A 25,918-nucleotide genomic window follows, 5' to 3' on the forward strand; every position below is an offset into this window, starting at 1 on the left:
TTATGCATTTGAAATGTCTATTTGTTACCAATTAAAAAACACATGAAAAGTCTTCGGTTTGTTAAACATTAGGTTTAATGTTCATTCATGCCCTTGGAATATCGTGAACTAAATCAGCGACAATGTATGAGAAAGCTGTCCAAAATGCAGCACATCTATCGAGAACATCTGGCTTTACCACACTCAATGTATCTCCCTCAGTGTGGTGATACCAGAAATAATTTTCATTTTCATTAGAGAGTCCCCCCCCAGGAACTCCTTGCTTCGTGAATAAACCAATATCTGGTCCGGGATTACCCAACGATAACTGTGTTGTATTTATTGAATCAAATAACTTTAATATCTCTTTCATCATACATTCTCCCGTCTTGCTCCCAGAATAAGTTAATCCAAGGGGAGAGAATGTACCACTATCGGACTCCATAATAAAATTTATGTTGTCGTTATCTTCTCGGTGCGCTTTTTCATAGGCTTCAGCTCCGATAAGTCCAAGTTCTTCAGCTGTCCACAAAATTGTTCTCAGTGTTCTTCGGGGACGCAAATTTAATGTTTTTAAAACAACCGGAGCTACCCAGGATATGAAAGAACCACCTCCGTCATCCATAGCACCATCTCCTACGTCCCAACTATCTATATGTCCTGATACTATAACTACTTTATTTGGTGCAGTAGATCCCTTTAAATCTGCTATAGTATTTCTTGATATTTTGGTTTCAGATGATGATATCATAATCAGTTTGATTGTGATGTTTTGGCCGTTGTTTTGCATTCTCAGAAGTTGGTCAGCATCTTCTGTGGTAATGGCCGCGACTGGAACTTTAGTAACATTATCTTGGTAATTTTGACCTCCTGTATGTGGGGTCGCTAGTGAAAATGGGGTTATAGATCTTACAAGAGCTGCTACAGCCCCCTTTTTTGCTGCTTCAACTGCTCCTCGACTTCTGTATACAACAGAATCCCCATAGCTTATGAATGGCTCTGCATAGACAACTATTTTTCCAACGACTGTAGTGTTTGGAAGAGCTTTGAGTTCTTCGAAACTTTGAACAACAATGACCCTGGCAGTAATGCCCTCGGGAGGAGTAGATACACTTTCACCGAGGCCTAGTAGCGGTAAATCTTTGACTCTGGGTTCTAACAATGTGGCACTTTCTTTTCCTCTCACCCAATATGGAACCTGTAAAAACAAATTATTTTCTATTAACTACAATAATTATTTTAGCAAAATAATAAACAATCGAAATAAGGTATTTAAGAACTACAATTCACACTGATACATTTTCTTTTAATTTGGCATCAAACGCTTTACCTCTACATCTTCCGTATGAATGTTTTCCAAGCCATTTTGTTTTGAAAGCTCCACCATGTAATCTATAGAATCTTCTAATATCTGCGATCCCGAAAGTCGAAATCCAAACTTATCCACAAACAAAGCCAACCTAGAAATTGGTATATTTTATGATAAATTATCTCGAGCGGTTACGAAGATACACTAATGACCCTCCTTCATGTTTTGGGTAGGTACATCGATATGTAAGTAGAGGAAGCGAACGTCACGGTACACATATCTACACACTAAAGTGACATAGCTTCATTATAGTTAAATAAATAAATAAATAAATTATGACGTCATAGTTGAAGATTCTTCCGATCAATTACAAAGATACACTACCAATCCTCTTTCAAGTTTTGAGGTAGGTAGTAGGTAAAATTTAGTTCCATCGAGCAATTTTTCTTTTAATTACGATTTATTTTAATTTTTAATCTCTCTGAGGTTGGCACTTTTTTCATAAAAGCCTATTAAAAATATGAGAAAGTAATAAGTAAATTTCGAAGTCGAATTCAATACTAACATAACTATCAGTTGTGAAAACGAACGCCTAGATCCACAGATAATGTTACTAGATTCCGGCCTATTAACATATAAGAGCATCTAGGCGTAAAAATGTTGCCACTATAAAAAAAAAGTACATGTTATTTTTCCATCTGTTTTACTGTCTTCCTGAGTGTACGTATCGAGAACTTAAAGGCTTTAAAAGAGCCGGTTTTGCTCGGTAGATACATTTAATACAGACTATCGTTAAGCATACCGTCTTGGTAATTGTCAAAACTTATAGATAAATCATGTTCATGCGAGTATTTTTTTACTTGAATTAGAATTCATTGGAGTTAATGGTCGCTTTGAAGTGGTCGCTTTTTATTATAGAATCCTATTTAAAATATAAATGAGACCTATTATAAAATGTAATTAAGTAAGGAACGCGGACTAAATTTAAGGGGTCATTCGTTGATTGGATTCGATCATATGATGTAGAGATGACAAGTCTATAGAACATACTGACGTAGATAGATAGTATAACGTCTCGGTATGTACCAATGACGATCGCCTTTATAAAAGTTAACAATTATCTTCAATTTTATCTACAAATGAACATTTAGTTTTCTGTATGAAAAGCAGCATATGCATACAATTTTTTCTTCTTAACATGTTCAATTATAGGTTACCGACGAAATACTTAAAAATTTTATGCAAATATACTCATTTTCGTACACACATATCGGTTTTTTTTTATACACAGTCGAAGGTAACTCTGTTAACTTTCCATTGTAATCGGAGCCCTGGGCCGCATGCATATTGAAGCTAGATTACCAATCGTTTTGCAGCTACAAAGCACATGGACGCTAGAGCAACCTAAAATTATATCAATAAATTTTCAAAAAATAAAATTTGTCAAATTTTCATTTTAAAAAATAAGCAATAAAAAGCTAAATAAATGAATCCCCGTTTCAACATGATGGTTAATAAAATAAAGATATACAGGTGTCCTTTAAACCCTGTCACATCCGAAACCACGATGATCAGTATGGGCAAGAAGACATATTAGCATATTAAAAAAAATATTTAGAACGAAGAAAATTTAAACAGTTGACGGCGTATCAGACTGCCCCCTCCCCCCGCCTCGTTTCTTCCCTGCAAAAGTAAGCAACCATTTGGTTTTCAAAATATTTTATTTTTTAAGATTTTAGTCGTTCCAAAAATTTATTTTAATGTTCCAATATGTCTTCTCGCTCATACTGATCATTGTGGTTTCAGATGTGACAGGGTTTTATGAACACCCTGTATATCCGAAGAGTAACTTTTGTACATTGTAGGTAGTTACTGCTGGACATGTGGCTAACAGGCTGCTTGCTGATTCCTGGATATATACATTTTAAAATATTTAATATTAAAATCGCGAAATGCAATAAATTATTCAAGATAAGAGGATATAATATGATCCAACCAGACACGTTAAGTAAGTAAGTACTATGCTTAGCCGTATTTCTTTATGATAATAATTATGTAATTCCCTATTTAAGTACAATGAGGAAGTTCAGTGGTTTTAAAAAATATATAATTTGTTAAAAGACCATCAAACTAAAACTTTAAAAAAATGTATCAAACAAGTTTTACAATTTTGAAATTACTCCGTTGACACTCAAAAGTTGAAAACGTTAAAAACAATGGCCACCCGGAAACCGGAAATCAATCACAACACATAACAACGGTATAATTAATTATTGTTCACATGAACCTGTCATGTTCTAAAATAGTTCGTTTTGATGAAAACCATTTATATTACTACTACTACGATCACGCCATTTCCCCGTAGGAGTAGGCGGAAAGAATAGACCGCCACACACGTCTATCCTGGCATATATTCCTAGCTTCTTCCACATTCACACATCTTGCCATACATGCCCTTCGGTTCTGTCTGCTTTTTACATGACCAGACTTAAGATTTGGGTTTATCTGATCATGCCACGTCTTCCTTGGTCGTCCTCGTCTCACGTTACCGTTCATTTTCGCCATATATACTTGTTTTACCACTATTTCGTCGTACATGCGTTTTACGTGACCAAACCCTCTCAGAGACCCTTTCTTAATCTCATCAGTTATACTTGACTCAGTTTACCCTCTCGCCTAATTTCATCATTCGTAACCCTGTCCCACACATTCGCCGAAGATATTGCATTTCAACCGCGTTCACTAGGCTTTTTCATCCTTCCTCTGCCAGTTCCATGTTTCACTTCCATACATAAGTGTTAAGACTAAAACTTCGTTGTGCACTGCCAGTTTGGCTTCGATTGACATATTTTTATTAGCAATTACTGTGCTTAGTAACCGTTCATTTTGTTGCCCGCATTCACTCTCCTTTCAGCATAATTTTCTACTCTTCCATCTCTTAAAAAACATGCTTCCCAGATACACAAATTCTTCTACTTGCTCGAGACATTTGTTGTTTACATTTATTATGCAATCAGTAACCTCACTTCCCCTTTCAAACACCATCACTTTTGACTAACTTTTGTTCATCGCCAATTCGCTCTCCAGGCAAACTTAAAATTAGAAACATTTTCGAGAAACTTCGCTTTACAATTAAATGCTTAAATTTTTACTGAGTATAAGAAAACATTTTTTTAATCCAATTTCCCGTGCACTAAACTTCCTCATTTACACATTCAAACTTATTATCTCAATAATACAGCGGATTATACCGAATTACATACTAACCTTGTGACTATCTCAAGGTTACATAATTTTAACTCAACGCAATGACGTATTTTATTTTATTTTAAAAAAATCTTTAGTTTAAATAAATTAAATATTGTTAGCAACAAATACATAAAAAATAAGAGCAATTCTCGTTGAACTTGTCGAAAAAAATCAGGCTGTTTGGCAACTGTAAAAAATAATAGAATATAAAATAAAAACAATATTGCAAACCAAATAAAAATATCAATCTACATACATTTTCTTTTAAATTGCAAAAATATACACATGCATATACCTACTCATACAATACATACATGTATTAAATAATAAATAGATATGTTATTTTTACTGTAGATTGTTTTATTTTAACTTTAATTTTTGGTACTTTAAAAAGTATAAATTATGTTTTTTTTTTAAATCTCTTAATCATTAAAACACTTTTGAAAATTACGTTAATTACGACGTTAAATAAACTGCGTTAGTAAATTATTGAGAAATATAATAAATTATATATTATAACATAGTTAAAATACTGTATGGAGTTTCATTTTAATTTTTACCAGTGACCGGGTTTCGTCTCGACCGACATTGTTAAAGTGGGAGATCAAAAAAATATTGTGTCGTACAAGTGAAAGCATAATAGTGATTTTATATAATTATGGGAATAAACGAATTTAAATCAAACAATACTTAAATTCGTATAATTATAATTTCATGATACTTAAATTCGTTTAATTTAAATTAGTTTATTCCCATGATTATTAAAACCATTACCCATACTTGTATATAACATTAGAATTTGTTTAGTCTTCGGTAGCAGACTGGTGAAACTGGCGATGTCGATCACCCAGTAACTCGTAAGAATTACAAATAAATGCGAAAAAAACTAAACACAGCATTTTTTTTCTTAAAATGTAAAAACTAATAAAAAAAAATTCCTTAGTTTTTTTTTTCATTTCTTTTTAGACTGTCAAATTAAGCTATTTTTTTATTTTTTTATCTATAGTATTATTATCGCTATGATTTTTTCAATATTCGTACTTTTTAATTACTCCGCTCGTGACGTCACTTGTTCTCTTCTGTGAGTTATCCTGGTTGGTGAGTTGGCTTCTCGAAAACCGAAAATCTATCAAAACTCTATATTACTGGTCGTTTAAAGAAGTAAATTGTTATTTAATTAATATTTAAAGCATTAATGCGTGTCGTGTTCGTTTTATATTTTTGTGCAACAACTATGGTGAAGGTGTATAGTGGGTTTAGCATGTTGGTTTAATTGGTGTCCTAATGAAGTGACGAGTACGTCTCGAAACCGGTAGATATAGAAAAGTCGGTAAGTGGTTATATACAAATATTTAATAACATTTGCTTAATTTTTATTATTTTTTTCATACATTTTCGAGAAACTTCGCCGTATAATTTAATGCTTTAATTTTTATCGGGTGCAAGAAAATAATATTTTTATCCAATTTACCGTAGCACTGAACTTCCTCACTATTGAGAGAATAAATAAATCCGTATCCGTTTTCTTTTTACATATTCTATTTTTTAATAAAAAAGGCTGCACTTACTGATCCCACGTTTTTCCTTTGTAATCACCCTTAGTAAAATACTCTATTATAATATTTGTTACATTGGCATATTCAGCTATGTCCCTTTTTACTTCCGGAGACAGGTTACACTCGTCAAAACTTTCGTTTGATACTAATTGCTTTTCGGTTAATATTCCCAACGGCAATAAAATACCGATAAATAATATTTGTAAATGCCACATTTTTATTAAATAATACACTGTTAAACTAATTTAATAATACCAGCGCCATGGTATTTTATACACAAATGTATTATCTTGAACTAATTCCAAGGATTACCGGGATTACCAATAGTGTGCGAATCGAAGATTACTTTTATTTGGTGTTGCGTATAACCGGTTATGAATATCGAATTATCGTTATTGTTATTTCCACTTTTCCAATAATCCACTTATATCCATAATAAGTTATGTAGACTTGCACTCAGAACAGAGAACTTCCAGAAGCGTTGATAGATAATTATTACCAGGCATCAAAATACAATTAAAATCACAATTGTTCATGAAATAATACCATTATAAATCGAACATCATGTTCGAACGCCATTTTTCAAAATATTCTTTGAATTCTGATGCGGAAGTATAAGGATTTTGAATTATTCCAGCAGATGCAGAAAAATCTCAGAGTAATAATGCGTAACCTAGAGAGAAGCCCTATCACTGTTTCATAGAACGCAAGCGATGTTGTTTGTTGGTTAGCGATTGGTGGCCATTTCGTTTTGTTTGACAACATAAACATAACGGTTTGATTGGATGCTTTTGTAGCTGTGCTTAGCTTTGTTTGTAAATAAATGGGATATTTACGTTATAGTAAATAAAAATCGACTATGGTGAATTGCAGAATGTTTCGTTGCAGCTGTAGGAGCGTCAAAGGTGCTAAAGGAGACAGTTTTCTCAGGTAATTGATTTCGAATATTTTCCCATGATTTTTGGGATTTATTGTCCCGACACGTGTATTATGCTGCTCAAAACTTTGCTTATATCAACATTCATATACTTCAGATACTATTTTTTCTCAATTTAGGAGAAAAATTTGTGAATTTAAGTATGTTTACTGTTGATTTTGACGGTTGATAGGCATCCATATAAAGTTTTAGTTTTTATCGAGTAAAAGTCGATTCAAATTTTATTCGAAAATAGCAACGTTAACCTTGAAATCGCATCTAAAATGACAAGTCCAAATTTCAGGCCGCTACGACTCGCCGTTTCGGAGATGTGACGGACAAACAAACATACTCAACACAGGACTTTGGTTCCATTGACGTGGGATTTATGTCTCAATAAATGTAGCATAAGTATATTGTGAATAAAATTAATAAATCAATAAATAAAGAAATAAACACACACATGTATTTTCAGTTTTACAAAAGAAATATAGGCGAATTATAGAAAAATAAATTGGAATAACCCTGCAATAATAAACACACAGGAACATATTTAAAAATATTTACAATGCAAATTAATATCCATTTGGCAATTCTCGACCTGAGTACAGCCCATTGTTTTGCTGCGAGCTAACTCAAAACCATTGGGTAGACTATTGAGTCATAGAATGGTTTTCCTACGTTTGGGCGCCTCTACAGCTTGGCGCATTATTACTCTGAGAGAAAAACACATTCTAAGTACTTCCTGAAAAGACTAAAACAATATAAATTGTGATCTGAAAGATTGGGGTCCGGAAAAGCGAATAATACGAATCCTAAAGAATCGATTGCAATAAATTATTATTTTTGGTACAATAATTCATCGTCAAATATTCATTTTTTTCCAACAATTTAACATTTGTTTTTTTTTCTAATTACAATAAACACAATTAACAAAAATACAATATAACTAAACAGCGCCAAATTAATTACATAATTAGTATATCGGTGAGATTCTAAAATAAAAAATAAAAAATTAAAAAGCTGAAATGAAAATTGAACAACACATTTTTACATTATGTAGCTCAATGACAAATAACTATCGACGTGCTTAAAAACATGCTAAGCATTTGAGCGATCACAATGAACAATAATGAACATGCTAAAGTTATCGCAGTCATAAGTCAACGCGTGTGTAATCTCTAAGTAAACGCTCGTGTCGGTTTGTTTTTTGTTTTCCTCGTAAATAAATACAGTTCACTGGCAAAAAATCGGCGTTTACTTTAAAAAATAATACAATATATTTCATTTGCAAAATAGCAAGGGGTATCTAATTTAAAAAAGTGAAAATTAAATTACGATTTCTATGGCGACTGCTTTTTTGACATTTGGCTTGCCAACCGCCGGCTAAATGCAATAAAAAGCATGATAAATAATAAACGAAAATAGCAGTTTTGGAATATTTTCCATATTTACACCGGTGAAATTCAAATGTGTGATTGCGCAGCAGGATTATTCGTTGCAAAACGTAAATATTTTGAAATTTTATTAGGTGTTCACGGATGTTCAATTGTAATCACGAATACGATAAACAACCGTTGTGAGAAATTGTTATCACGTCGCTTATTAGCACGTCGATAGTTATTTGTGATTGAGCTCCTGATGTCTTTTATAAGAAACTCCTACATATAATTAGTCTGCTTGTGGATTGATTGATGGATAGAAATTTCATGTGATTGGTTACAGAATGTATGCATTATTTTTTTATATTTTAGATCGATTAAATATTTTACATTAAAAAAAAACAAAGTTTTAATGCATTATTGCTGTGAGAATATAAACCTTAGTTTAAGCAAGCCGGGTATTGGTTTCATTTAAACAAAACAAATATTATTATAAAGTTTATATGTGAAGCACTAACTTTGTGGTTATTCATTATAATAAAATAAATAAAACAACGTTTTTAACCACTAATTTTTATTTTTCACCGACCGGTTTCAAAGTAAACAAGCTTCTTTGTCAAGGTTTACGTAACTTTCGGTCGGCGAAAAATAAAAATTAGTGGATAAAAACAAAGTTGTTTTATTTATTTTATTACAAATATTATTACATTATCACTACTTATGATTTCTAAATTTTAAAAAATAACGAGTAAAACAGCAAAACCTAAGTTAAAAAGTATCAATCGGCAAATCAAATCAATAATTATCAACCAAAATTAATTATTTTATTATCTTGGAATATCATCAGCTAAATCAGCTACTATGTATGAAAAAGCTGTCCAAAAAGCTGCACATCTATCGAGAGCGTCAGGTTCAATAACATTGATTGTATCTCCCGCCGAATGGTGATACCAGAAATACTTCTCGTTATCATTAAAGAGTCCACCCCCAGGAATTCCTTGCTTAGTAAAATAACCAATATCTGGTCCAGGCTCATCTAACGATAGCTGGGTCGCATTAATAGAGTGAAATAATTTTAATATTTCTTTCATCATGCACTCTCCCGTTTTACTTCCTGAGTATATTAATCCGCGGGGTGAGAATGTACCAAAGTCAGACTCCATAATAAAATTTATATTATCATTATCTTCTCGGTGTGCCTTTTCATAGGCTTCAGCTCCGATGAGTCCAGGTTCTTCAGCTGTCCACAAAATTGTTCTCAGTGTTCTTCGAGGACGCAAATTCAGTACTTTTAAAACAACCGGAGCTACCCAGGATATGAAAGAACCACCTCCATCATCCATAGCACCATCTCCTACGTCCCAACTGTCTATATGTCCCGATACTATGACTACTTTATTTGGTTCAGTAGATCCCTTTAAGTCTGCTATAGTGTTTCTTGATATTTTGGTTTCAGATGTTGCTGACATGATCAGATTGATTGTGATATTTTTGCCACTAGTTTGCATCCTTAAAAGTTGGTCAGCGTCCTCTAATGTAATTGCTGCTACTGGAATTTTATTTTTATCATCTTGGTAATATTGACCTCCCGTATGTGGGGTTGCTAGTGAAAATGGTGTTATTGATCTTACGAGAGCTGCTACAGCTCCCTTTTTTGCAGCTTCAGATGCTCCTTGACTTCTGTATTTAACGGTCTCTCCATAACTTACGAATGGTTCCGCATAGACAACTATTTTACCGTTGACTGATGAACCAGGAAGAGCTCTTAATTCTGTAAAACCTCGAACAACAACGACACTAGCAGTAATACCCTCGGGGGGAGTAGCTACACTACCACCTAGACCAAGTATAGGTAAATTTTTAACTCTTGGTTCTAATAATGTGGCGCTTTCATTTCCTCTTACCCAATGTGGAACCTAAAAGACATATTGAAATGATTAAAATGAATTACACGGAAGTAAATTGTTCCAGAATATTTTTCACAATAACGTTATTGTTTTGGGAGAACAAATATAAATAAAAAGAGAATTTGACAACCATTCTTGCTTTCGTGTTGTACAAGCTCTAAACGTCACTGCGACCTGTTAAAATCTGTTGTGATGGGACAGCCATTTTTACAGGCGTAAAATAACATTGTGTGTATTTGCCAATGAAGTTATTTTAAATCGATCATTTTTTAATTTCTAAATTTATTACACACACATTGAGCATTTGTGTATATTTTATTCTTGAGTTACCTCAACATTTTCTGTGTGAACATCTTCTAAACCATTTAGATTTGAAATCTCAACCATGTAATCAATAGCATCTTCTAAAACTTGTGATCCAGACACACGATTGCCAAATTTATCCACAAATACAGCCAATCTGAAATAATAAAATAGTATCATTTAAATATCCACTTTATATTCGACTTATGTTAGTGAGAACATTTTATTAAATTTAGGTTTTTACGGCTGTGCACACTGTTTTAAGTTGTTGTTAGACAATAACAAAAAAAAAAAACGTTTAAAACACAGCGCTTTAATTTTTACGAATATTGTTTATCATGAGAACTAGAACCATCAAAAAACTCTTTGAAACGCACATTTTTTTCTTTAGACGTACGGTAAATAAACATGATAAGTGTTTTTGAAAAACGCAACACACGGAATGCTTCATGATCTTTCTAAAAAAAAACAACAAAATCGGTTCAGTTTTGAAGTGGGAAAAACGGGTCATCAAAATGCCGGCAAAATCAGTTCAACGTGCTGTTATCTGGCATCTCACATGCTCTTAACAAAAAAAAAAAAAAAAAGTTTACTTACTGATTCCATGTTTTTCCCCTGTATTGTCCTTTGGTAAAATAGTCGATGATGCGATTCGTTGTATCGGCATATTTCGCTATATCTTCTATTAATTTTTGCGGCAGACTGCAATTATCATTTTCACTGCTAACGATTTTATTTTCTTGCAAGGAAAGACATAATATTCCCAACGGTAAAAATGTATATAAAAGCAACACCAGCAACCGACATGAAGACATTTTGTTCTACAACACTAAGATAACAACTCATGTATTTTAATTTATTAGCAGTCTAGTTCGCGTTGACAAAGTGTTTAAATAAATTGTTTCCAAAAGATAAAAGATGAGACGAATATTGATCAATGTCACATTTTTGTAAGTTAAAATTTATTCGGAAGATGCAGGTCCTAATTATTATTCCAAATCTTCTTTCGAAAACCCCAGTAGCCTATTTATTTACAAATATCACATCACCAATAAAGTTTATGCCTAAAAATCCGCATGTAAGAACATGAAATCTACTGCAATTAACAAATTAACATAATAATGTTAATTATATAAATAAAACACGAGTGATACTTTAATCCACAAATTTAGAATATCCAGTGACCGGTTTCATCGCTTTCGCGACATCTTCGAGACTGGTATCTTTATTAAAGAGTTAAATGTATTTATACAAAACAGAGGTAAGGATAGATAATTCAAAGTTATATGTAAGTAAATTAAATAAAGTTATTTTTATCTTAAGGATCATTATTATAAAATTTTCTTTGGGTTAACTAATGAGTTGATATAATGCTATTTTAATGAGTTTTCTCACTCTGATAATGAGTTTGAGTAGTTTTCTCACTCATTAAAATAGCATTATATCAACTCATTAGTTAACCCAAAGAAAATTTTATAATAATGATCCTTAAGATAAAAATAACTTTATTTAATTTACTTACATATAACTTTGAATTTTCTATCCTTACCTCTGTTTTGTATAAATACATTTAACTCTTTAATTTCAATTTATTTCAATTTCAATTTATTTATTTTAAAAACGTTTATGTACATAACAAAAAAATTCAATGCATACATAAAACGAAAAAATGAACACTAAAATTTAAATATACAAAAATGGTAAAATAAAAAATACCCAGCAATTATAAAGAAAGAATGCAATCCTCTCTGAACTTTTTTTCACTAATATGAAAGATGTCAATATCCGAAGAGATACGGTTGAGTAAAGACATTGCTCTTCCTACTGGCATTACCATCGGCAGGTTGGTTCTGCAAGCAGCAAGATAAAACAGCTTAAGCTGTCTATGTCTAAGGTAGTCACTAGGAACATAAAGAAAAATACTCTCCGTTATACCTATGTTGATCGTAATACCACGGATCAATCGGAAAAAATACATAAGCAAGTATGCATTTCTTCTTTTCTCCAAACTATTGTAGCCAAGCATTCCCAGTATGAAGTCAGACGGGTACAACCGCGGATAATATCCGCACTCCCTTAAGTAAAGATACCTCAGAAATTTCTTCTGAACCATCTCCAGCATAAGAGAGTACTTCAATTCGAAAGATACCAGTCTCGAAGATGTCGCGAAAGCGATGAAACCGGTCACTGGATCTTCCGAATTTGTGGATCTAAGTATCACTCGTGTTTTATTTTTATAAAATTACAATGAACTTCCATCAAGAATTTTTACTTACAAACTTAAATGTTTTAACATAATAATGTATTAAATAAAATTTAATTATTATATTATCAATCCGCCTCGTAATCTAAAATAAAGGCTAGCACATTGTGTACCAACCGAGGGGTCTTTACATTCAATTACCGGGATTTAACATAAAATTGTGTTTTTACACTGCAATATTTCAAAGTCCCTTAACTAGAACTCGAGGAGCATAAAACTGATCGATGATCGTGTACCAATGCAGTGCCTTGTACATCATCAGGAATATAAATATAAGTTAATTATAAGGATTACGGGGAAGTTCAGGGTTTTTTGTTTTGTTAAAAGATAATCAACCTAAGCTAAAATTGAGAGTTTTTCAATTGTCGTATTTTCATCGATGCGATTTTTTAAAGTTTTATTTTATTTTTGCATCTTGTCACGCCAGGACGCCCAATTATAGGGGTGAATTACATAATAGAATACCCAGGCTTGAGAAAAATCAAATTTAATTTTTGTGTTCTCACCGGGAATCGAACCCGGAACCTTCCGTGTGTGAGTCAAGCGTCTTGACCACTACACCACGGAGGCCGCCGTTTTGTAATTTTTAAATTACCCAGCGCGTGACGTCACTAGTTCTCATCGATGAGTTGTCCTGATTGGTGGGTTGGCTTTCCGGAAACCGGGAATCTATCATAACACTCTATCATTGGTTGATTTAGAAGAACTTGTGACGTCATTTAAAGTAGTTCACTTTCATATATTTTTTTGTACATTTTAGAGAAACTTCGCCGTAAAATCAAATGCTCTAATTTTTACAGCTTGTAGAAAACATTTTTGGATCAAATTCACCGTAGCACAAAACTTTCTCACAACACACCTGTATAAAAATTGTCAATAAACTTATTAAAAAATCTTACTAAATTTTCAACTCATTAAACACGTTATTTCTTATTACAAAAAAACTTTTAAAAAAATAGGTAGGTAGCTTATTTTTTTGCTGAATAATTTCCGCTTTGTTTTACAAGATTGACATCAAATTTAAATTTATTCTCCTAAACATCATCCGACGAAAATCATCATCTCGCCTTCATGTAACGAATAATGGATACATATGTACACTGCAATTTATTGACGCTTGCTTGTTGATGATTATTACATTTATTTTTAACTCTACAATCGCGCGGTATGTTTATTAATATGTGTTTTTAAATAAATCGCTTCACATTTTCTCCGTTATGCACACTTCTACATACGCTAAGGTCTTGCAAACGACTAAACTCCTTGCTTAAATTGGTTCTTTAATAGCTCATATAAATGACAAAGCATCTCAATTGATATTCTCAAAGGTCTTAGTACAAAGATTGTATGACTTGTAAAGTGCATTTAACGTGAGATTACAGGGGTTTCAAAGTTCATAGTTTTAGGGTTAATTTCTGACTAATTTATACTTCGATATGTATAAGTAAAATACTGTTACACATTTTATTTGTTAACACTGTACTTGTTTATTATTTTAAATTTAAGTATTAACACACCATTCAAATTTATTGTTTTTGTTATATTATTTGGTTTATTGATCAAAAGCGTATTCGCCTAAGCAGAAGTCTTCATCTTCAAGGCGTCAATATTAACATATAGCAGCATTTAGCTGTTCGCTTAAAATTTAGGGTAATTCGAACGCATGCATAAGATCACGTGATATGAAAATAAATTAAACAATCGTACTTTTCCCACATTTTTTCCTGTCTTCAAGAGTGCACGTATCGACAAATCGATAAAAGACGGCTTTGTAGTTCGTAGATTAAAAGAGATTGTACAAAATTTAACCATACTGTCTTGAGAATTGTCAAATTTTATATATATTTTTTTTAATTTTCAATTTTTGAAGTGACTACTTTTTATCACAGAAGCGAATATGCGAATACGAAATACTTTAATTTTAATTTGGCATTGAACGCGGAGTCTATCTTCAGGGCCGGCTATTGGTTAAATTCGATCATAAACCGTCTGAGTTGACGTAATGAAAACACGTATCAACATGTCACTATGTCAGTAGATTAAAATTCGCCAATCCTTGGAAGATACAGAGAGTAGAAAAGTTAAATACGAGGCATATTCAGAAAGTAGGAGTACTGTGGCCCTCGGGCTGTGAGATTTTTATTCCAAAAGTTGGCAACACTGATTAGTAGGGGGGTCTCCTGAACACAACGAGCACCGGTGACCCTCGCTAGAACCAAAACTTGCCTCGTTGTGTTCGTTTCTGTGAAAGATGTCTATAAGTAATCCCGCCACGTGCGAGGTGCACGCTGTCATAAGGTTCATTCTCGCGGAAGGAAAAACTCCGACTGAAATTTTTGCACGGATCAAAACTGTTTATGTCGATGGTGCTATGAGCCGAACAAACGTATTTAAGTGGGAGACCTGAGACAACAAAACAATCATCAAAGTGGCAGCACGCTAGTTCCCCATCTGCTAAAAATTAAAAACCTCAATTTTGGTCAAAAAAGGGAGACGATTACACGATATTTTGTTCATTAACGCCCATAAGGCATTTATACATGCTAACATACTGTGGCGCCTCCGTCATAAACAATCCTCAAGGACCTACCGAGGAGCGAAACCACGCAAGCGAACGCAGCTCGTTAAGTTACCAGCCTGCGGTTCGATACCCAGCCGGAAGTAGAGGGCGACAAGAACAAAGGCTATAAAAGGCGCGAAGTTCAAGGCCCGTCCTTCCCTCCTTGTCCGAAACTCAACTGCAGTGCTTCCTCACATAAAATTAGTCTTCTATAAAACACGTGTTAGATATAAATTCGAAGTAAGTTAGATTTTATTGAACGTGTAATAAAATATCTTTGTATTACACACCAGTTTTCTTATAAAATAAATAGTGTTATCCATATAAGTAAGCCGTTCTTATTTCTTGTGTGATAATATATATGTGAATCTTTTTCCCCGCCACCTTCTGAAAAGAACGTAGTAGGGTGTTGAGCGAGAGGCCATAAGGTACCGACGGGACCGATTGCAGGCTCCAGCAGGGACGCGAGGCCCCGAGCGGACTGATGCAGGTAAAAAGGAGGATTGCCTAATCCTACCTCACGCACACGCCTGTGCGTATAAAAGTTACACACAGCGTGTACAGAGAGACCCCGACAGGTAAGCCAAACGCCAACGCAAGCCAACGCAAAAGCCAAATCCACCCACAATACTAAATAATACAGAATATACAGAAAAAATATGTGAAATTAGTTAGAAAGGATATAATAAAAAGTTATACAATGTAAAAAAAATCAAGAATAACAAAAGTATGCAAGAAAAAACAGTGAGCATATAAACAAAAAATGCAAAGATGCAACAAACAAAAGATGAAGCAAAAGCTTATGAAATAAATTATGTAAAGCAAACACAGTAAATAAGGTGTTACTGTAAGCAAGAAAGACAAATTGAAGTTAAATTAATAAACAAGCAAGCATATATTATCGCGAAAAAACAAGAAATAAAAATATGTACATATGAAATGCGTATTTGCCAATACTACAATGCAATTTGATAAAATAGTAAAAAATAAAAAACAAGTATAAGGTAATAAAAATAAACGAGTAAGTATTTTTTTAATTTATGATATTGAATTGACAATAATAGTTTGACGAGCAGCTACAAATAAACTTAATATTGCGGACTTATAAGATAATAAAGAATTGGACAGAATGTCTGCAGCCGTTCCATAAGTGTTACCCAACCTATGCCGTCTCGGTATCAATGAATTGTTTTGTTGGTTGGAAGAAGTACTGGAGAAATAATAAAGTACTCTTAGTGTTGATAGCAGGTACTACTAAAATTAATCAATTCAAGTATTTTTGGTACGTCAAAAAGAGAGTTTACAATTTTATACAGTATAATGAGATCATTAATAGTTCTTCTTTCAGAAAGTGTTGTTAGGTATAATATGAAGGCACGATCCTATGAGACAACAAACAAAAGAGCAATTCAAAACAAACGGAGGGGAATGTTGACAAAGGGAGTGTGTTTGTTGCAGGACAATGCCCGCTCGCACACGGCCAACGCCACCAAGGCGCATTTGAACTTGTTTGGTCGGGACATTTTAAATCACTCTGCATACTCCCCTGACTTAGCGCCTTCAGACTTTCATCTTTTCCCCTTCCTGAAGACTGACATGGGTCGGAAAAAAATTCTAACCGATGAGGAGGTGAAACAAGAGGTCTCGAAGTGGACGAAGGAGATGGCGGGAGAGTTATATGAGGAGGGCATCAAAAAGCTTGTGTCAGGACTTACAACTTGCATAGAACGGGAAGGCGACTACGTGGAAAAATAAGTCATATTTATAAAAACAATTCACTGTAATTATTTTTTAAATATTTAATTTTTAAATAAAAAAAATGAGTACTCCTAATATCTGGACATCCCTTGTATACCATTTCGGTATGTACCAATGAAGATAGGGTTTGTTATTTTGGCCCAGGTAAGTATTTTAATTTAAAAACAGACAATATAATATACGTATAGCAAAAACTAATTTGCAAAACCGTTAATTTTGATTGGCTAAGTTTAGGATTAAACAATATTTATTAGACAAAGGGTGAGGAAAGAAAGGGGGAAATATTACTTGTTTTATATTAAGTCATGTGATCTGTGTGCAGGTGGATGATTAATACAGTTGTGTATGTAAAATAAAAGCAGAACCCTGGACGAGTGTTTTCTACTCGATGGTTGCTCTTAAGTAAAAATCCTCGTATGGACGTTTTTTCCAGGTTGTTCAAACTGTAATATTTAATAGTTCCTGGACTGGCACCCGAAGCGAAAGAATGATCATTTTACGTTAATGTAACAGATGATCGAAATACGTTGTATTTAGTTTATTAATGCAGTGCCCTATGCACCACTGGGTGCGAAAGGGTGATTGATAAACATAATATTAAATTAGCAATACTTTTTATCTTATGACAGTTACGTTTATCAAAATCATTTATTTTGATTTCATTTTAAAAATTAATTTCATCGTTTTAATTGCAACGAAGTTTTATCCAGAAATAATTACAAAATACATATAAATATTTTGTTTTAAAAAATACGTATTTGTGGTTCATAATTTATTAAATGTTTCGATGTCATTTTCAACAAGTTGTGAATAAATAACCTTACAATAAAATAATACGCTGCTATTCATAATTATTCATAATTAATTTAGTATTTATTTGGGTAAAACGGATCGTAGAACGAAATAGCAATAATCCCAAACGATTATTACTGCGTAATCAAAATAATCGGTCTGGTCATAAAAATTATCGAATAATTTACTTGTCTTCACTACTGTTTTTCATTTATCTTGTTGGAAAATTGTTTGCTTTTCTGCGCAAGCTTACAATTTCATTTTCTGCTGATCGTTAGTCGTCCTAACTATTAATCAAAAGACCAATATATTTATTGTTTATATATTTAATATATCCACCACGCCGTTAAAATCACTCAAAAACAATCGAGATGTAAATAACTCTCCCGTGTCTAGAACACGGGAGAGTTATTTACACACTACAATCATGTAACGACCGTAAATAATAGACGATTGACAAATATGTAAACAAAGATAATAAAGCAATATCACATACTACGAATACCAATAAGAATATGTATAATGGATCTTCAAATCAGCATGGATATTGTGAAGAAATATTTTCAAATAAAATTGTTAAAAAATATGTCTCCATAAAAACGCAACATGTTTGGCCTTTACAATTGCGACGGTGACGTCGAGATTCGTGACGATGCTCTATTTAAATTTAAACGGTCAAAAACATTAAACGGATTAGGGGCAATTATTTGTGGCAATTAACAGTTTTTGCGGGAATTTAAAAATATAAATTTAAAAATATTTTTAATGTTACTAATAAGGACATTTTTTTACACTTTAAATACGCGTATAATATAGAATCGAATTGTAGACCTGTAAAACCTAGTGTCGTAATCAGAGGTCCAAAATTTAAATATTTGAGTATTAGAAAAACATTTATTTGAAATTACTATACACGATTTTTAATGTATCTGGTTATCTATATCATGGGGTCATCAATTGGGTGAAGGTGAGACGATAAAACGAGTAAGGAAATTTAGTGGTTTTTCACTATTTTTTTTTATTTGTTAATGGACGATCAAACTAATTCAAAATTTCAAAAAAAAATGTGTATTGTAGTATCAGCGCTATGATTTTTTTAAGTATTGTAATTTTGAAATTACTCCTCGTGTGATATCACGAGTCATCTTCGGTGAGCTCTGCTGATTGATAAATTGGCCGGGAAATTAAACGGGAATGTATGTTGATTCGGAAGAACTAGTGACGTCGCTCTAAGTATTTTTTTTTCTTACATTTTCAAGAAACTTTACCGTACAATTTAACGCTTTATTTTTTACCGCGCTTAAGAAATATTTTTACCCAATTTCCCGTAACACTGAAGTTTCTCATTTAGAGACTACTGAAAATACGAGGCATTATCCAAAGTTTCACATTTACATTGATAGTATCTTTACAAGTAAATATTACAGTCAAATATTACTGGTTGCGCGAGTGGTTGATGGGATTGAGTGGTTTGTGGCTGGATGGACCACCGGTGGATAAAGGTCCACCTATCCTACCCTTCCTGTGATCTCCCAACTTTCAATGTTAGTCATTTTCCTCGTCTCTTTGGCTTTGGGTAGCTACGGTTGCTATGGGAACAATTTTCCATATCCATAGCAACCAACATCAACAATTACACATTTGTTTTGCTTCTTGATAATTTCTGCCAACTTCCGCATGTTAAAATTTTATCTGCCCGCATCTGCTCGTCCTATAATCATCTGCCCGCACCTGATCTCCATTACATCATCTGACTGCCGCTCCGCCACATTCATTATTATATTTTGCAAATAACTTGAGTGAAAGTGCCGTGTTCACCAAAAAAGAAAAAACAACCCTGAAGCCAGGAATTAGATATATCCGGATTCCTATCCCTGATTCCCATTCCTGTCTTTCTAAAGGTAGGATTTTTGTCTACTGAAGTTTGTTTAGCCGCATACTGTTCGATTCCGCATTTCTATCTTTGCGCAACGCATCTCCTTATTTCCCGCAAATTTTATCACAGATCAACGGATTCAGTCAAATAATATCCACGCCAATTGTAATAGCCACAAAATTTTATTAGATTTCATATCAATCTAATTGGAAATCGAACTCGAGACTTTGTGGACGACAGCCAAACTCTTTAATATCAAAACGAGATTATCGAAAACCCACTGGTCCGACCCATGGCATAAAAAAGGACACAGAAGCCCAGTTAAAAAGTTCCGCCAGGGACCTTGAAGGATGGAGAAGAAAATACAAACGTTGGCTGCAGACTTATCGGAGGAGATAAAGAATTGATTATTTTATTTTATTTTTATTTATTAAGGAAAAACAACCGTTGTTAAGAATACAATATATAAAAAATAGTACATACATCGAGTTAAAGTTTTTCACAAATATATTGAGAGAACATGTTACACAGTAAAGAGAAAAATAATATATTATATAAGACATGAGAAAAAGAAAAAAATCCATTAAGAAGGTTAAGGGATGAGGAAATAGAGTGGAAGAGTGGAGGAGAGGGATTTTCATAATATAGTTGACCCATTGAAAATTTTGATATTATAATAAAATAAACATAATTAAAGGAACATAAACTTATTACACACTGACAAATATTTTATTTTACAGTGTTTCAAAAAGTTTTTTTTTTTAAGTCTCAAAAATTTTATATTAAAAATATCTAAATGGGGACAAAGTAAATTAAATTTGGAGCGGCTACGATAAATAAACGAGTTTTGAACATATTTTTTTTTGGGCAATAAATTTAAAAAAAAATGAACTTGTCTTGTTTTATCTTGTTGATTGAAATACCCTCCAAGAGATATAGACTATCGATAAAAATGTTTAAAATATTGAAGACTTTGAAAATTTTGATTTTATGACAAATGAGTCGTCTATTTCCAAAACCCGCTATCTCCCTTTGGCCACTTAAGGTAGATAGCGGGTTTTGGAAATAGACGACTCCAATATAATTAGTTTAATATGTCATCACCACCATCATCATCATCCTTTCCATACCTAATGGTGCATGTGACGCTGAATTGGTATATAATATCTGGATCATTATCGTAACATAAAGGTAAGATGATCAGTCTTACGCTTCAGGTGCCAGTCCTGGGACTACGAAATATACCATTGTAAATACACAATTAAATATATTAAAATATTTCATGCCAACCATGCCGGGAATCGGACCCGAGACCTCTTGCATGGTGGGCAAACGCGCTGACCATTAAACTTTTTTTTCACTTATTTTAATACATTAACAAATATAAACATTACATTAACATTATTATATTATTTAGAGGAACTCAAATCTACGCATTCTGACTCTTGAACTTTTACATTATTAATAGGAAAATATCACATACTACGATAACCTACCGAAAAAATATATTAAATGGATTTAGAAAAATTAATTGTATGTTCAAAATCCATTTAAATTTTGTAGAGAAATGTTTAAATACATCAAAATAACCGAGACCTGTTGCATGGTAAGCAAACGCGCTGACCATTACACCACGAGGGGGACACGTAGATTATTAGTAATGGTGCAAATAATTTCATGCAAAAAATATCGATAGTAAATATTATACTCGTAAATTCAATCTGATTATCAAATACCCGACTCATTCACTAGTTCTTTTTTATTTTTTAAAATATATTTAGTCTTAAAATATTACAAACACAATATATGAACATCCTAGAATTGACTTATATCTTATTATTATTAATATATGCACTAATTAAATAACCTTTCTAAACAATATATGTACACTGAAAAAAACTCTTTTTAAGTCAACTCGAATACAGTTACTTTTTTAGAGCTAACTTATCTCCTCGGCGTAAATCATTTCTGAGCCTCTCCGGTTCAATGTATCGTCTGAACGCAAGTTGGTATCTAAAGCGGATAATGGATAGCCCATCGATTGAAAAATACTTCAAAAAATATATAACGGCTTCTTAATATTACTGATAAGTTTGTCTGCCTTATTAATAAATTTTTTTTTTCATTTGTTTTATGAAACATGGCGATTAACCCAAAGTAGGAAAACAGTTGAAAATCATTAAATGATTAGTAAAATTAAGATTTAAAATTTAATTTTAAATAGTTAAATTTTATTACAATATTTGAGTTTGTCCAAATGTTTGTAGACAAAAAACCAGATTTCACCCCCTCGGGAGTCATTTAGATTAAAAAATTACAACAGAGATGGAGAATGCTTTAAAGAAGGGGATATGGAAGTCTAAGAAGGAAAAATTTAAGAAATATGGATGTTCAAATATAGACAAAAGGATGAATGTTACACAGTGTATAAAGTGGTCACTTAAACCCGCAATTGACAGGTCGTAAGTTAAATTTTATCTTATGCCCAGTGGAGATGAGTCCGATTAGACCAAGATTGAAAATTATCAATTATGTAAAGTAATTTTTATACTTCATTTTCCTTCCCAAAATCGTTAATAAAACATTACCACACATCTTTTTATTGATTCAGAATAAGTTAAGATGGTTAAATGATGTTAAAACGTGAGTTTTAAAACTGGATCTAATCTGACCACCGCCGCCACCGGCTTTAAGCGTTTAGAATATACGATCAAATTTGAATCGAACTCACAAAAAAAAAGTAACTTGATCTCGAAAATTTAATAGATAATGACGCAGTTAAACACTTCTGTAAGTAAAAAGGACCCCGATAGCAGAAGATGTGGAAATAATGCCTTACGTTGGGGCACTAATAGTGTTATTCAAATGTTTACTCAAACTGATGCGGTCCAGAGATAAACCAAGGAAAAGATGGTAGGATTGTGCTAATGAGGACTAGAGTAGTGAAGAAAGGAGCGGAACCTTAAGAAGAATGGACAAAGATAGGAGTTGATGAAGATCAGTTCCAATTCAGGAACCAAATCTCAGCCTGGGGTGTAACGTCGAGGAAAAGAGGAATATTATTGAGTGAAAGTTATTTATGTGAAGTAACCGCTTTTTTTCTAAATTAAACTTTTTGTAATCTGAAGAGACTTGTGCAGATCGGTGGTAAAACAGGAAGAAAGGGGAGAAAGAACATTAACACGCTGGACATACCAGTACAGAACTTCAAAAGATTACTCGGTAAATGAAACCATCTACGAAGCCTAATCGAAGGATAACTGAAATATAACTGACAGAATCGAAGTTATCAATGTTTATTTTATTTATTATATAGAAACAAACGGTCAACAATGACTAAATGACATTATAATGATAAGATTTAAAGACACACCAGCAAAGTTTCTAAATAAAAATCATACATATTAAAATAAGTTACAACAAAGGGGTGTGTTTGTAAGTGTAGAGATGAGACGGTGCGTATTTGTGTGGGAGTAAGTATTCAGATGTGTGTAAGCGTGAGAATCATTAAAAAGCTAGTGGGAGCGTACGATCTTGATCATGATTCATGATCTTCGATTATGAAGGATCGACAAAAATAAAATAACTTAAAACTTTTTAAACCAGGTTAAAACGTCGTCCAACTGGAGTAAAAACCAACAGGTACGACCGATACGTAACCAAATTTACAACATTCTCTTATCACCTTTGAATTGATAATACAATTGTATCCCATGACATTAATTTACCGTTACAAAGTACAAAACCAAGTTTTAAAATATCCTTTATTGGGTGTACTTTAACTTACAAAAGTTTTAAGAGTGGTTATGCCATGTATCAATAACGATTCGCAAAAACAATCGACCAAAAATGTTACAAAAAATGGTCCTCAAAAACGCATAAACAATCACAATATCTTCCAGTACAAAAATGTTTCCGGTAAGTTCAATAAAAAAATATGTATGTTGAGTAAAATTTTACAATTTGTAATTAATTCCTGAGGTATAAATAATAAACTATTTACCAATTAATAATTTAAAAAATGTTCAATATTACCTTCTCATTTTGCGCTAAAATTACGGATAAATAACATTATTTGAAATAAAATTATATTTTAATACATTTTATGTGGTAAGTGTATTTTTATTCATTTCGTAATCATTACCCACTTATCGTCTGTTTTTTACATATCATTATAATATGACCTTTCTATTTTGACATATCTGACAATAAACATCCTCCAAGCGTTTACATTTCGCGGTTCAAGAAATAGGCTCGATCGATGTTGTTTAACAAATAAGGATCGATATTATCAAAGGCAAATTTATTATTTATGAAAATTTTAGACAAGAAAATACATTTAATGTAGCTTATGAAACAAAGCATTAGTTTCAAACATTTTCTAATTCAAAAGTCGTATTTTGCATAAATACATCAATATTTATATACTATTTATTATACAGGGTGTTCTTTAAACCCTGTCCCATCTGAAACCACAATGATTAGTATAGGCATGAAAACATATTAGCATATTTAAAAGAAAAATTATAACGAGGAAAATTTTTAAAAATAAAATATAAAAAAAAAACAAATGGTTGCTTACTTCTGCAGGGGAGAAGCGAGGGGGGTATGGCAGTACGGTTGATGGTGTATCAGACTCCCCCCCTCCCCCTCCTCGTCTCTCCCCTGCAGAAGTAAGCAACCATTTGTTTTTTTCAATATTTTAATTTTTAAGTTCTAAAAATTTATTTTAATGTTCCAACATGTCTTCTTGCTCACACTGATCATCGTGGTTTCGGATGTGACAGGGTTTAAAGAACGCCCTGTATATAAATCATATTCTAAAAACTAAAAATATTTAACTGCATGAATGACATTTTCTTAATTTTGCTATTTATTGTTTTTAAATATTCCTTAAATTAAATTTGACTGATTTTTTATTATGTGGAATATGAGAAAATTCAGCCCAACGGGAAATTTGCTATAAAAAATATATTCTCAGGTGCGGTAAAAATTAGAGCATTAAATTGTACTGCGAAGTTTCTTTAAAATGTACGAGAAAAAACAAACTACTACTCATACGAATCAACCAATGATAAGAGAGTTATGATAGGTTTCCGGTTTATGGTAAGTCAACTGATGAATCAGCAGAACTCATTAAGAAGAAGGCGAAGAGAACTTGAGGCGTCACACGCGAAGTAATTTTAAAATACAAAACTTTAGAAAATCAGTGCGCTGATAATACGACACATGATTATTTTTCAAAATATTTTTTTGATTAGTTTAATAGTCTATTAACAAATACACTGAACTTGCTGATTACATTTATAGATTTCTGATTATTGGACGAATGCGTTTCGAAGCTGGTGGCACAAAAAACACTTTTTATCCTATTTTTATGTAATGGTCAACTTGTATTTAATTCTTATCAATATGGTCATAATATATCACGCTACAGACGTTATCATGCGATGACCACCTCAATTATTTTTTTTTATTTCAATCATACGAGTTTGTTATGAAATCCGGTTAACTATCGTATGAGAATAAATAATGCTTGTGTACAAATTTTAATCAACTAAATTTAATTTAATTTTTATTGTATTATTTATTTAAAATAGAACTAGCTTAATCGTAATTTTGGGTAAAATATTCATAGAGATAAAGGTGGTGCTGTATTTTAGAATATGCTCAAAAATCGTGGAGTGTTTTGGAATATTTTTTACAAAAAAAATCACGTTTATTGCGTACAGTTAAACATTATGTGTATTTGAATGTATTTTTTGTAGATCTAACCAATAGTGATTTACTTACTTTGTAAAAAACCTTATTTTCCAAAACGTTTTTTATGTTTGAAATTTTGATTAAATTAGTGAATTTTTACAATCGATTTTTTTGCGATTTTTACTTTTTTTAAATACTTTTAGTATTCCTATGATTTTTTTATGAAATCTGTAATTACGAATCGATCAATATTAATAACATTCATTAGCCTAGCTAATTACAAGGGTCAATAATTTTAAATCATTGGCGATAACGAATTATTAATAATTTAGGAACACGTAAAACATGGTTTATATAAAAACCAG

The 25,918-nt window shown here is 32.4% G+C and overlaps 2 protein-coding genes across 4 annotated transcripts; both read right to left on the reverse strand.

The window, feature by feature from the left end:
- On the reverse strand, window positions 1-14,120 carry LOC148281156 (carboxypeptidase Q-like). 3 transcript variants are annotated; one of them, XM_088227173.1, is made up of 3 exons: window positions 13,724-14,120; window positions 1,310-1,439; window positions 1-1,177 (listed from the first exon to the last, which is right to left on the reverse strand). In XM_088227173.1, exons 2-3 carry the CDS (start codon window positions 1,364-1,366, stop codon window positions 86-88), a joined length of 1,149 nt encoding a protein of 382 aa, XP_088083299.1. In that variant the 5' UTR covers window positions 1,367-1,439; window positions 13,724-14,120; the 3' UTR covers window positions 1-85. The 3 variants fall into 3 exon arrangements, with proteins under 3 accessions (XP_088083299.1, XP_088083298.1, XP_088083297.1); XM_088227172.1 differs by having other exon boundaries at window positions 13,764-14,119; XM_088227171.1 differs by lacking the exon at window positions 13,724-14,120 and adding an exon at window positions 6,106-6,446.
- On the reverse strand, window positions 8,877-11,475 carry LOC148281157 (carboxypeptidase Q-like). Its single transcript, XM_088227170.1, has 3 exons — window positions 11,199-11,475; window positions 10,629-10,758; window positions 8,877-10,307 (listed from the first exon to the last, which is right to left on the reverse strand). Exons 1-3 carry the CDS (start codon window positions 11,414-11,416, stop codon window positions 9,219-9,221), a joined length of 1,437 nt encoding a protein of 478 aa, XP_088083296.1. The 5' UTR covers window positions 11,417-11,475; the 3' UTR covers window positions 8,877-9,218.
- Window positions 14,121-25,918: the final 11,798 nt, after the last annotated feature.

Source organism: Micrasema longulum, unplaced genomic scaffold, assembly GCF_059751315.1.
Source record: "Micrasema longulum isolate JH-2025_06_02 unplaced genomic scaffold, ASM5975131v1 h1tg000490l, whole genome shotgun sequence".
In the NCBI taxonomy this organism is placed as follows: Eukaryota; Metazoa; Arthropoda; class Insecta; order Trichoptera; family Brachycentridae; genus Micrasema; species Micrasema longulum.

Excerpts from the sequence above, each read along its gene's own strand:
- LOC148281157 (XM_088227170.1), bottom strand. The coding sequence starts at position 11,416 with ATGTCTTCATGTCGGTTGCTGGTGTTGCTTTTATATACATTTTTACCG. Across the intron at positions 10,759-11,198 it reads AGGGGAAAAACATGGAATCA|ATTGGCTGTATTTGTGGATA; the intron begins GTAAGTAAACTT and ends TTATTATTTCAG. Across the intron at positions 10,308-10,628 it reads TTCACACAGAAAATGTTGAG|GTTCCACATTGGGTAAGAGG; the intron begins GTAACTCAAGAA and ends TATGTCTTTTAG.
- LOC148281156 (XM_088227171.1), bottom strand. The coding sequence starts at position 6,308 with ATGTGGCATTTACAAATATTATTTATCGGTATTTTATTGCCGTTGGGA. Across the intron at positions 1,440-6,105 it reads AAAGGAAAAACGTGGGATCA|GTTGGCTTTGTTTGTGGATA; the intron begins GTAAGTGCAGCC and ends ACCAATTTCTAG. Across the intron at positions 1,178-1,309 it reads TTCATACGGAAGATGTAGAG|GTTCCATATTGGGTGAGAGG; the intron begins GTAAAGCGTTTG and ends TTGTTTTTACAG.